Source organism: Lepidochelys kempii, chromosome 21 (assembly GCF_965140265.1).
Source record: "Lepidochelys kempii isolate rLepKem1 chromosome 21, rLepKem1.hap2, whole genome shotgun sequence".
NCBI lineage: Eukaryota > Metazoa > Chordata > Testudines > Cheloniidae > Lepidochelys > Lepidochelys kempii.
Window position 1 is genome coordinate 8,742,754 of NC_133276.1, and position 13,698 is coordinate 8,756,451.

Below are 13,698 nucleotides of genomic sequence, written 5' to 3' on the forward strand. Positions count from 1 at the left end.
AGCCTGCAGAAGAGAAGAATGAGGGGGGATTTGATAGCTGCTTTCAACTACCTGAAAGGGGGTTCCAAAGAGGATGGCTCTAGGCTGTTCTCAATGGTAGCAGATGACAGATCGAGGAGTAATGGTCTCAAGTTGCAGTGGGGGAGGTTTAGATTGGATATTAGGAAAAACTTTTTCACTAAGAGGGTGGTGAAACACTGGAATGCGTTACCTAGGGAGGTGGTAGAATCTCCTTCCTTAGAGGTTTTTAAGGTCAGGCTTGACAAAGCCATGGCTGGGATGATTTAACTGGGAATTGGTCCTGCTTCGAGCAGGGGGTTGGACTAGATGACCTTCTGGGGTCCCTTCCAACCCTGATATTCTATGATTCTATGATTCTATGTCCCTTCTGAATGCATCCGATGAAGTGAGCTGTAGCTCACGAAAGCTTTAGCTCAAATAAATTTGTTAGTCTCTAAGGTGCCACAAGTCCTCCTTTTCTTTTGTCCCTTCTGACTAACTTTCTCTGCTCCTTCACACCACACAGACAGGATGATAGGTACTTTACAAACATTGGTAGATTAAGAGGTGGGACATACAGAGACATGCCACAAGACACTTCTTTTATGGCTCACAGGAAACACGACACAGAAATCAGTGTTTGTAATAATCTGATGCTATGGCAATTGACACTCTCCCCATCACAAACTTTGTCCAATATATCAGTGGAGTGATTGTCCAAAGGAAAGCCTTTTCTTTCCAAACTGGTGATTTGGCCTTGAATACAGTTGGTTGTGCCAACAATAAGTTTATTAGGCCATGTAGTTTTCCTGTCTGTACCTGCATTTCCTCAAATGCATTTTGAGGATCTAGCCTAGAAAGAGAAACTTTTCCGGATCACAAAGAGGTCCGGCCCTTATCATGGCTGCTAAAACAAACAACTTAGCTTAATATTTCAAGATTTGTGTCTCATCTCTAGCCAATGGCTTAGCATAGCTATTTTCCAGAGTTTTCATTCTGCAGGCCATTTTGAGAGAGAAATTAAATCAAGTATAAACATTGGGGGCCTCATATCATTGATTGTATTTCTGAAGGAGCCAAAACTCAGGATCTGGCTGGGAGATAAGGTCCATTTGGTAGCTCTTCTTTTTCCTTATAATCAACTATGGATAAAAATCACATGGTACTATAGCAGCCTACTGACACTGCATTCTAGTAATTGCCTAAATGTGATTTGCATTTGTCTTGACCCACTTATCTTTTCTAAAGACTAATATACACAACTTGGCATTTGTAGAGGGCCCTGGACAACTTTAGGATCTTGATTTGCTTTGGAACAATGAATGGTTAGCAACCTCTAGAGATGCAGCAGCTTTCAGGAAGCCAAAGCTGGGACTTGTACCACTGTTTCTAGTATTACAGAACTTTTCTTCTGGCTTGAAAAATGCAACTTCTACCAGCTAGGGAAACTCCTCTTTGCCACATTGATATAGAAGAGCAAGCAACACTGACACCTACTGGTTGGTGACTTGAATTGCATGGATAGACCCATCTGTGTCTCATTTCTTTCAATGTGTAGCAAAAACCAGGCAGCAGGGAACCGGGGAGGGTTGAAGGCAGAAACGCTAGAGTTAAGTGAGAGAAAAAGAAAAATAAGTCTCTTGGAATAACACTGTTTTCCTTATCCCAGTAAGAATGTCTGTTCCGTGTTATAAAAAAGTGGCTTTATGATTCATCATCATTGTGGCAACATCACCCTGTTCACAGGCCTGTTGGTAGGTAGTTTACTTCCCCTGTGCACAAAGAAACATTCCTTTTCCTTGCTTCTTTCTCTAAGTGTTCACAGGAGTCTTAAATCCTCCCCCTGGGAGTGAGTTCTCCCTGTTTTTTCCAGTTATTTCCCCCCCCCCTTCCCCAGCTTTTAAAAGAGACCTGATTTTTTTTAAAAAGTCAACTTAAAAATGTTTGTGTAATTTAGGAAAATGTGGGATCCCTTGCCACAGATTCTGGGGATGTCCCTCAAGATCAGAATCACATTCTGCCAGAGTCTTTTATGGATTGCTTATATTTTTAGAGGCAGATTGTTCATCTCCTCCAGACTCAACAGCTTCAAAGCCACCCCTTTTCCCCCCGACACACACCACCACCACCCCCTCCAGATTCAAACTGCATTTCTACATATGTGCTTTCATTTTGTCTCCTGTAGTGAGAGATCAGCAAGCAGTTCAAAGGCAAACCCAGGAAGCATACAGCCAAAGGAACTTTCTCTTTCCTTTACCCCTTAGAATTAGGTGGACCCTGAGATTGTTATTTGCAGCAATGCTGAGCTTATCTTGCAAGAGGAGTGATAAAACAGAATAAAGCTGGATACTTGTTTTGTTTGTATAGTCCACCAACCCAGACAAACCTGGGTTTTTGATCAGGTGACAGATCATGCTGGGTTTTCAGGGCATTCAAAACACCTCTGGCTACAAATGAGATTAGTTTTGTATAGCTGGTTTTCCTCACAAACTTCCCCTGTGAATGGAGATAGGAAAATCTTTTTAAAAAGGAGTACTTGTGGCACCTTAGAGACTAATCTTTGAATCAATAAGTAACTGCCAAGTTGCCTCCAGCATCTGAAACTTCCCCCAGTGACAAAGTACAGGACAACGATTTAAAGAGAAAGAGGGTCGTATTTTGCCATCTGAGCGGTCTCCTCTATTTGATGAGATCAAAGTGCTTTCCACAGATGAATCAAGCCTCACAGCCACTCTGTGCTATCCCCTTACTTTTTCAATGACCCTAAGTAGACCTAGTTTCTGACTCTCCGCCCTGCATATTAACCGCCACATCGTCCTTGTTCTCTTTGTTAGAAGCTTTAGATGTATTGGTTTCTAGTGATTTTATAGGATTGTGAGTTTTGCCTACAGTTCCCCACCTCCTGACTTAAGAGGAAAAAGACCTCTGGCCAGCCAAATACTGAGTAAGCATCTAGACTTACAAATCAGTGCATGTTTCAGAGTAGCAGCCATGTTAGTCTGTATCCGCAAAAAGAACAGGAGTAACAAAGAGACTAACAAATTTATTTGAGCATAAGCTTTCATGAGCTACAGCTCACTTCATTGGATGCATGCAGTGCATAACATTTAGAAAGAAAATGCCTGTTGGCAATGCAGAGAATAAAGATCAGCCTGCTTTCTCCTACATTAAACTGCATTACATTTTGCTGTGGGCAACACAGCTCCAACCTCTCTCCCTAAGTTTCCCTAGCAGAGTGCTTGTGTGGGAAATAAAGAAAGGGGGGAAAGACCCCCCCGAAATAAATACCCCACAACTCCCACATGCAGTCTTTAAGGGCTTCTGATTTCACACACCCACCTTCTCCACCGATCACTGCTTGCAAGATGCTTCCTCACTCATCCCTTTACAGCTGGGGAAGGTAATGAGAGTTATCCCAGGTGTCTTCCATTAGGGTCACTTCCAGCCTGTGTGAACACACAGAGACACACACCCAAGTGAAAAGTAAATTAAAGAAATAGTATTTTCTAAGTCAGTGGCTCTCTCGACCTTTCCAGACGACTGTACCGCCTTCAGGAGTCTGATTTGTCTTGCGTACCCCCAAGTTTCACCTCAATTAAAGACTACTTGTTTACAAAATCAGACATAAAAATACAAAAGTGTCACAGCCACTATTACTGAAAAATTGCTCACTTTTTGATTACCATGTCATTATAAAATAAACCAGTTGGAATATAAATATTGTACTTGCATTGCAGTGTATAGTATACAGAGCAGGATAAACAAGTCATTGTCTGTATGAAATTTTGGCTTGTACTGACTTCGCTAGTGCTTTTTATGTAGCCTGTTGTAAAACTAAGCAAATATCTAGATTAGGTGATGTACCCCCTGGAAGAGCTCTGTGTACCCCCAGAGGTACATGTACCCCTGGTTGAGAACCACTGGTCGAAGTGACAGATGAGAGTAGATATGGGCCAGAGCCAAAATGTGGGTCAGATGTGAATTTCAGAGGGGAGAGTATTGGATCAGATGATCTGGTTCAGATCTGTCTCTGATTCAAAGGGCAGATTCCCACACAGGCTTGTATCAGCGAGCTGATGCCCGTTCTCCTGCCCACCAGCAGACCTCAATCTACATCACCCAGTTCAATCCCCGTAATGCCCCAATGAAGCAGACACAGTGGCATGGTTCTATTCCCTGCCCTGTCACTGGGCTGCTGGGTGAGGCTGGGCAAGTCACTTAGCTGATCTGTGCCTCAGTTTCCCCATCTGAAAATTGGGATAATGATGCTAATGACCGCCTTTGTAAGTGCTGTGACACCTGAGCAGGATGTGGGGATTGTGGGATTTTGGCTGGGGATGGGTTCAAGACATCTATGCTGCTCATAAAATACAGGGGTACCAATGAACCTTAAACTCATTTCCATTAAGTAAAGGAAACATTCATTTCAGCCATATAGAGCATCCTGGCTTTTACATTTCTCACACACATACACACACACACACACCCAAACAAACTATTTTTGGCTTGACATTCTTCACACTTTGATTGTCTTAGGGCAGAAGAGAATCTCTTTGGGAATGCATGAGGTTAATCAGAAAAGCAAGCTGTTCATGATTTATGGGACTTAGAACACTTAGGGTATGTCTACATTGCAATTAAAAACCTGTCGTTGACCCACACCAGCTGACTCTGGCTCGCAGTGTTCGGGCTGCAGCCCAAACTCTGGGACCCCCCCACCTCACAGGGTCCTGCAGCCAAAGCTCCAGCCTGAGCCCGGAAGTCTACATGGCAATTAAACAGCTCCTTAGCCTGCGCCCCTTGAACACAAGTCAGCTGGCACGAACCAGTCACGGGTATCTAACTGCAGTGTAGACATACTCTTGGTGGCCTTTCATTTTTTGATAACCATTCTATAGACTCTAGCCACTAGCTCTAATAATACAGAAAATACCATACTCCTTTATGTACATTATCAGATACACAACCACAGCTGATCAATTTCCATGACCATAACAAGATTGATACCTGCCCATTATCCACATACGGCATTCCGGCTTTCCGTTGCTATGCCTTTAATTGTGAATATTGCTAAACTACATCTCTCATTTCTTAATAACTCCTATATGTTATTGTGGTCTAACTACCCAGTTACTGCCTTATTACCGGATTGCTAAAGGCACCCCCCGCCCCGCGACACACACACACATACTCCCTTCTTGCAGAATTCTGTGGTGTACTGTATTTTTCATGGTTACTTGTTTGTGTCTCGTAATGAAAGTTCAGAATTTGTGATCTGGGCTTATCTTCTTGGGCCTACCAGCATTTAGCTAAGATTCAGCCTTTGGTATGACTACTCCCACAAGGCCTCCCACTAAAAAAAACAAGCCTTTAACCATAGAAAAGCCTAAAAACCCAATTATGTGTGTTCTCCTACTTGCTGTCACAGACTTCATAATGTGCTAAGCATGCTTAGCAAAGAATTATATGTTACCCAAAACTACAAACCCTCCAAGATCAGGCCAGGGGAGCAACAGTCAACAAGCAGATACTCGCAGAGAAATTATAACTGCTTTCAGTAGGGTGTGATGGAGTGGACAGATATGGGATTCCAGCCCTACTTTCCTCTGTAATTTCTTATGGGTGTCTTGCCCTGTCATTTGCAGGACCCTGTATGAAATCTAGCATAAAGCTTTGTTCAATTCCCTCTCAAGATGAGCTCGCAAACTAAGTAAACAAGCACAGCTCTTTAGTTAGTAATTAAAGGTCTGAGAACAATAGACTTGATTTAGCTGCTGAAGGTCTCCATGGACGCCTAAATACAAGAGAACTAGAATTACTATAAAAAGAACTGAGGAGTACTTGTGGCACCTTAGAGACTAACATATATATTTGAGCATAAGCTTTCGTGGGCTAAAGCCCACTTCATCAGATGCATGCAGTGGACTCTTTGAAATCTGCAAGCTGAAGCTGTTCCTTGAGAAGGTAACAAAACCGGCATTCTCAGTCTCATCCTAAAAGCTGCAGATAAAATTTCTTTTTCTAAGCACCCACCCCTTGAGAAGATGGGTCGAAGACTTTCTGTCTAATATTGGATCCCCTAAAGGACTTCCAGACAAAATTCCTGGTTCCACAGGTTGGCAGTATAGGATGGTGTGAAGAAACTTCCGATCCTTTCTCTCAAGAAATAAGCTGAGTCTTCAAATGAACCAAACCACTCAGTGATGATTATTGTCTGATATTTTAGACTGCATGCTCTGCATTCTAGTCACCTTGCATAGAAATATGAAATGCTGGGCCAGATTTCCAGAAAAGTTGATGCGTAATTGCACTAGCTGAAGTGTGTGTGAGTGTGTGCACCTAATTTACATATGTCACTGCCATGACTACACTCCCAGTGTGGTTATTTACGCGTCCAGATAGCCAGTTAGATAAGAAGGGCCAGATTCTCAGCTGGCAAACAGCAGCAGTGCTCCATTGACTTCAAGGTACTATGTCCATTTACACCAGCAGAGAAAATGATCTGAAAAAAATCTAGTTTTGTTGTTCCATTATTCCAGGAGAACTGGAATTATTGCAGTGTCTTAACATCTGTCAGCTGGCACTCTGACTTGAGAGGACAGCAGCTCCTGAGTTTGGGATCGTGCCCTAAGATCTCCACAGTAAAGATTCCCCTTGGTAAATAATCCCCAACGGATTTAACAAAGAAACAGCCTCTAACTTCATTTTCCCGAGGGATCTTACTAATATGCCCCTATATTACCCTATATACCTATGTGGAGTAAAGAAAATACCATGTGAAGACCGTCAGTGCCTTTGGCATTTGCTGACAGCAGTTTGGATTTGCAAAGGTCCTAACAGAGGACTCTCTTAGGGTGACATTAATAAATATCTATGTTATGGTATTGTGCTAGGAGCTGTACTACAGTAGACATAGACATGGTCCCTACTACAGCTGGCCCGGGGCTGTAGGATGGCTGGGATCTACTGGGCACTGGCTCCCTAGCAGCTGGTCACGTAGGCTGCAGGAGAGGCAGGGAGCTGGCTGGACAGACAGAATATTTTTTAAATATCCATTCAGTGAAAATTTTTCCATATCTGACGTTTTGTTACAGTTCTGAGCAAACCTTCTTTGATTCCTTCACGGTCCAGAAATTCTGGTTCCTGCTCAGCTCTAGTTCCTATTCCAAAGATGTTACCGTCCAAATTACTTAACAGTGAGGACCCCTGGGACCTTCAGGGCTCCATTATACTTCTCCAAGGTCAACTGCTGCGCCCTTAATTTGGCCCCCTCGTATGTACGATAAGTCTTTAATGACATGCTTACCTACTATATTTTCCACCGGACCTCTGCCTCATTCAGTGCACAGGATAGATCTGCTCTGGGGGTGTGTAGTGAAGGGGGCTGATGCCTGTAGAAACCCTGCCTCCTTTGTTGTAGAAGTCAGAAGGTGTGCAATAGATGAGGCAGGGGACTGCAAGATGAGAAAAGAGGGTCTCATGATGAAGGCAACTGCATGCTGCCTTGCAGAATTGGGTCCTATCCCTGCTTCTGCCACAGAGTTCCCATAAGTTGCTGGGCAACTCCCTTAAACTGAACTTTCCACACGTCCGTTAACGGTGTGTTCTGGATGCCCAACTTGAGACCTTGGGAGCAAGCATTCCCAGCTGCCACTGAAGTCACTGGGAGCTGTGCTTTGAGAATTCAAAGTGCTATTTAATGCTACGTACTCTGACGTATCAGGCGTCATGCGCCTCAAGTAGGTCATCCAAAATTAATGGGCACTTTTGATCTTAATTTCTCGGTGCCTCATTTCCAGACCTGTAAATCAGGGATAACAGTATCCCCTCGCTGCACAGGGTATTGTGAAAATCAATCAGGTAATGTTTGTGACATTCTCAGATATTATCATGATGAACACCATAGAAAAGGCCATGAGGAAATTAATAATTCTCTATTCAGAGCAAGGTAAGTAAACAAGGCTTCAGGCTACATGCTGAGTAAGGAGGAGAAAACAAAATGTTGACTAGCTGGGCATTCAGTGAGCACCATTCATCCTGTGTACTCAGTGAGGCAGGGGGCGAAATATATGTGATCATATAATTGAGGATTATAGCGTAATGCATACACACAAGAGGGCAGAGTTAAGGTTGCCAGGTCCACCTTAATTCTGACATTTCCTAACTTTTGAGTGCTTGACTTTGCAACCTTAGGATACTTTTGATGTATTTTTTACGTGTAATATTATATACAGTGAAAAGTGTTGATGAGAACAGTGAACAAATGCATCCGGTGCAGGGAATATTGTGTAGTGGTTACAGCGGGGGAGTGTGGAATCAGCACTCCTGGCTTCTGTTTGTAGCTCTGCTACTGATTAACAATGTGCCCTCAAGGCAAGGTGCTGATCTGCAAGGTAACCAGTGTTTCAGGTTTTTCCTATGGGAGTGACTTCCCAAAAGGCATGTGGAGAACGGGAATAGCTCCACCCATCCAGAAAGGAGATTGCGCAGTCATTCCCACGTCGGAAAATCCCTTCCTAGCAAAGAGGAAGAACTTGTCTCTCCTATTTTATTTCATGGCTGCTGAGTTCCTGTAAATTGGGGAGGGTGTAACAGCCAGATCCATAAAAGGAAGGTCGAAGAACCCAGATATTGACACCGTGAACCTCTATTCTCTGGGCCACCACAAACAGAGCAATTGCACCCAGCCCATCCCATATCATGAAATGTCTTGGAGGAGCTGGCAAAAGCATTTCAGGAGAAAGCTCAAAAGACAGGGAAGCAGAAGCTCATACTGAGTGCAACAGTGGGAGCTGTGAGGGCACTAGTCGACACAAGCTATGAAATCGACAAAATCTCAGAGTGAGTGCACACAGCCGCACTTGGATTCTGCACAGAGTAATTAATCCACATGTTCAGCCATGATCCAAGATGCTTTGCATTTGCACCCATTCCCCAGGACACCTTCTCATTCTGTGCTCTCCTCTGCAGGGCTGTAGATTTCCTTAACCTCTTGACCTTTGACTTCCATGGTTCCTGGCAAAAAGTCACAGGACATGTCAGCCCATTTCTCCAGGGTAAAGAAAACTCCAAATCCTCTTCTTACTGTAATGTTGTAAGTGTCAACTTATGAATTTCATGGGAGATTTCTGGTACCATAACAAATGGATCATGGGGTTGAGGGATCAGGAATGTGAGTGATCAGTGTTCCAACAATAAATCAACATTTATGAGACTATCCCCTTCTAAAATCCTTAGGACTCTGTGTGTCACAACCCCAAGCATATAGAAATGAATGAGGAAATTCTCCATTTGTTTGTGCCATCTCCATGGGTGTAGACACCCATCTGCAGAACAGTTCTTTATCTCCAGTAACCAGAAATCACATTAACATTACAGAGTGGAATTAACATCTAGGGGCAAATGTTCAGTGACCCATCAAAAAGACACGTGCAAAATTTGCTGATGCAAAGTTGATGAGTTTGCACATGCTGGATGAGTAATTAGCCATGCAAATACACAGCACAAAAAGACCAAACTGGCGCACGAGACAGTGGGATTCTCTCTGCAGAGGAAACCCTTTGCCACTTCAGCCTGTAGGGAATGTGCTCCCAGACCACAGAACCGTTTGCCACCATTAAGAAGATCCATGCCCAGAAATATTAAGATGCAAGCTGTCATAGAGCTCTGATTGTAGGATTAGGTTTTCCATAGCAGAATAAGAAGCCAATCATTAAGCAAATGCCAGCAATGCTACCCTACTGTAAATTCAGTTTACGGTGCATAATATATTATAAACCATATGTCATACCCCCTCCCACAGGACTATGCTGTGAGATACTGGAGGAGCAAGGGTGCCCCAGCTGAGAAGCTCATCATGGGAATCCCCACCTATGGACGGTCGTTCACCCTCTCCTCCAAGACAGGCATCAGCGTGCCCGTCTCTGGGCCTGGATTACCTGTCCCATTCACTCAAAAGGCAGGATTATTGGCCTATTCTGAGGTAGGAAGGATGCTGCTCTATTTAATCTTGCCCTGATTTGGGGATGCAGCTGAATCAGTGTCTCTCTTTCTATTGGGACCAGCCGTTGGGATTAATTCACAAGGTTTTGCCCTCGCACCCAGGAAATCATCCTTATGCAATGTGAATATCTTAAACCTTCATGGCTGTCGTTTCCGGGTGACCGTCAGGCTTTCCAACAACACCTTGAGAGTGACCCAGCAATGACATTGTTCTCCGGTCTGCAACTGGTGGTGTGGTTTTGTTTGTTTTTTAGATCTGTACTTTTACACCAGGTGCCACCACCGAGCGGATTGTGGAGCAAGAGGTCCCATATTCCTACGAAGGAAACCAGTGGGCAGGGTATGACGACGAGCAAAGCATTATAACCAAAGTAAGTATGTTTAAGGAGGAGCAGGGTAAAGTCTGCTCTTCTTACGATTGTGACCCCTCCTCCCCCATTCCCCTCTCTACAGTGATCTATTCCAGGCTCTGGTTAAAAACCCATCACCAAATTGAAGGGAGGGTTGGGTTGGTTTTTCTAGCTGCTGATGGAGTCAGACACACCTGGATCCACATCTGGATCCTACCAAGGCACTCCCTGCCACGTCTCTGTTGGGGTTATAAAAATGCAATGGGAGAACAGTTGTGGAATGCATCAGCTCGAGGGGCGCAAAATGCTGGCTCGTCCCCCGCCCACCAAGGACCCACTGCCAAACCCAGCATCTCTTTCTAGGCACAGTTCTATTTACCAAACATAGGTGACAAGCACAAAAACAATTCCTCAGTCCATACAGCACCCAGGGGCTTTCCCCCTTTCCCTCTCTTAGTCCCTCCTGCTTCATGGCCTTCTACAGGATTCTTCCCTGCCTACCTCCCCATCCTAGGGCTTTCTCCCTGGAGGCCCTGTTTCCCTAGCCGGTTCCCACTGCCTCCCCTCCCAGGGAACTCCATGCGACTCCTAATCCCCCTTCCTCACTGACATCCAGATTTTTATAGGGAACACCTGTCCCCTCTGCAGCTGCACCTGCTTAATGAGCACCGCTGGCTGGCCCCAGCCCTTCAGCCCATCAAGGGGCAGGACACCCTTTGACACAGGAATTCACTAGAAAAGTGCTCATGGAGGAGATTACTCCATCACTCCTTCACCTCCTTACCCCTGCACAATGACACACGCTATACCCTGGGCAACAATATACATTGCCAGTGAAGTGCAGCCAGTGGACCAGCTTCCTGCCTTGGGAAAGAGAAAAGGTTCATGTTCAAAGAGGAAAACGGGATTGCGGGGGGGGGAATACCTCCCAGTGCACAGAGCCAGCATGAGGCTTAACATTTAACTCTCATTGGAGCTCCCAAAATAAGACTGAAGTAGGACTTGACAGCAGGGGTGTCGTTTCAGAAAAATTCCGGGCGAGGGGGTAAGGCTGGGGGATGGGAAGAGTTGTGTCAGCATATAGAGTATTATATGTGATTGTATGATATCCAGCAAGGGCCGGGGGAATGGAGCATATGGACCTATGAAAAGTCTGGGAGGTGGGCAAACCAAGATCTGGGGGGAGGGCAACGGCCCCCATTGCCCCATAGCAAATGATGCCCCTGCTTGAGAGTTGCATAGGCCTGGGGCTGGTGGATTTCACCCATAGCGCAGAGGGGGTCCAAATATTGTGTCTCACCTGCAACTAATCAGGTTTCAGAGGAGCAGCCGGGTTAGTCTGTATCCTCAAAAAGAACAGGAGGACTTGTGGCACCTTAGAGACTAGCCAATTCATTTGCGCATAGGCTTTCGTGGGCTACAGCTCACTTCATCGGATACATAGAATGGAACATATAATAAGAATATATATATATACATACAGAGAACATGAAAAGGTGGAATAAGAGGCTATGTTCTCTGTATGTGTATATATATATCTTCTTACTATATGTTCCATTCTATGTATCCGATGAAGTGAGCTGTAGCCCACGAAAGCTTATGCGCAAATAAATTTGTTAGTCTCTACAGTGCCACAAGTACTCGTGTTCTTTTTGCACCTAATCAGGTTCTTCACGGGTTTTCTCCCTGCCCCCTCTGTAAGGATCAGTATTTGAAGAACAACAAGTTGGGAGGTGCCATGATTTGGGCAGTGGACCTGGATGACTTTGCTGGCTTGTTCTGCAACCAGAAAAAACCATATCCTCTAATAGGAACTGTGAAAGCAAAGCTGAGCTCCGGCAATTGAGTCAACAGAGTGTGAAGCTATGAATGCACTATGAGGAAGACATCTCGCTTTCTTTCTTTGGATGGGGAAAGGGTTTGAAGACCTGCTGGGGAACATTCATGCAGCTCAAAAATAACACTCATGTGTGGCAGACCCGCTCTCTTTCACCAGCACATCCACTAATGGTTTCCTCTCCTTTCATTTTGTAATAAAGCCATGGCCAACAGGGCCCCTTCACCTCAGAATTGCCCAAGGCAGAGAGCACCACAAACACGCTCCTCACCCTTTTTCACCTTACACTGCGTATTGTGTCACCCAAGTGAACCAAACCAGTAGGAGTGAAAACTGTTTAAATGAAGCAATAGGAAAGGAGATGGACTTCCCACCCCCCAAATTCTTCCTCAGAAATAATGGTGGGTGAAATGTCCACCTCAAGCCTCTAACACAGAAAAGCACACGAATCAACTGTAAATGGAGCAGGAACCTCCAGCTCTGTAAACACAAGCTCATTAAGGGCTGCAGCAGTCTGATTATCACATCCCAAGCCTCATTATTATTATTCGCCCCCCGATAAGCTTCATCGCCTCTCTGCAAATTGGGGTTATTCCACAGCTGGCCCATAACTGTATCTTATCAAGGTCTTCAGCATAATCTTATCTTGGTCCAGTCAGTGAATGCTTGGGAAGAGATTTCCAAAGGCAAAGGAATGTTGGCAGTTTATGTTCCCCGGTACCGATTCCACTGAAAGCAGTGGCTAATCAGTCTCCTTTTAGAGCTACAGGGGGTAAGCAGTTAGCAGGTAGGGTGACCAGACAGCAAGTGCAAAAAATCAGGACGGGGGTGGGGAGGTAATTGGCGCCTATACAAGACAAAGCTCCAAATATCGGGACTGTCCCTATAAAATCGGGACATCTGGTCACCCTATTAGCAGGCTACTGGTAAAAGCCAGGATATGGCTCTCTGTTTTCAATATATCAAAGACCTATGGAGCAGTCACCCACTAGTAAACTATAATTCACCTGGAGGAAACTCTGTGTCATATTAACCTCTTCTGGTTGCCAGTGGATCTGCTGAGTGGGAGGTATGCCATGTGTGCCCCTTAGACTTTCAATGGGCATAGTCCATATACCCAACTATACTCACTACTCCAGGCTTGGAGAAAACCAATGTATTGCAACACCAATGTAAATGGAAAATGCCACCACCCTAGTACTCAGCATCAGCTGTTATTAAATAATCATTGTCTGACCTGCCCATAACTTCCCACAACTGTGAAAATTTAAATCAGTACAAATAAAAAATGCTTAAACCCTATAATTTTGCACTACTGTGAAAATGTAAATAGATAAAAATAGAAAAAGATGCTTAAAATAAAAGTTGATTATATATCAAAATGATTTTTAAAATATCAAATTCTGCCAAGCATCATGATATTGCACTGAACGGCTCTTTAGAAGTAAATGGACAACGTTTTATTTTCTTGCAACATGAGATAGATAAGATAGATTCATATAAGGACTC

At 44.3% G+C, this 13,698-nt stretch overlaps 1 protein-coding gene across 1 annotated transcript; it reads left to right on the forward strand.

Moving 5' to 3' along the window:
* The first annotated feature begins 7,728 nt into the window (after nucleotides 1-7,728).
* Nucleotides 7,729-12,260, forward strand: LOC140901483 (chitinase-3-like protein 2). The gene is made up of 6 exons (XM_073320408.1): nucleotides 7,729-7,739; nucleotides 8,704-8,841; nucleotides 8,971-9,094; nucleotides 9,803-9,982; nucleotides 10,257-10,373; nucleotides 12,055-12,260. Exons 1-6 carry the CDS (start codon nucleotides 7,729-7,731, stop codon nucleotides 12,196-12,198), a joined length of 714 nt encoding a protein of 237 aa, XP_073176509.1. The 3' UTR covers nucleotides 12,199-12,260.
* Nucleotides 12,261-13,698: the final 1,438 nt, after the last annotated feature.

Excerpts from the sequence above, each read along its gene's own strand:
- LOC140901483 (XM_073320408.1), top strand. Across the intron at positions 8,842-8,970 it reads GAAATCGACAAAATCTCAGA|GGCTGTAGATTTCCTTAACC; the intron begins GTGAGTGCACAC and ends TCTCCTCTGCAG. Across the intron at positions 9,983-10,256 it reads GATTATTGGCCTATTCTGAG|ATCTGTACTTTTACACCAGG; the intron begins GTAGGAAGGATG and ends TTTGTTTTTTAG.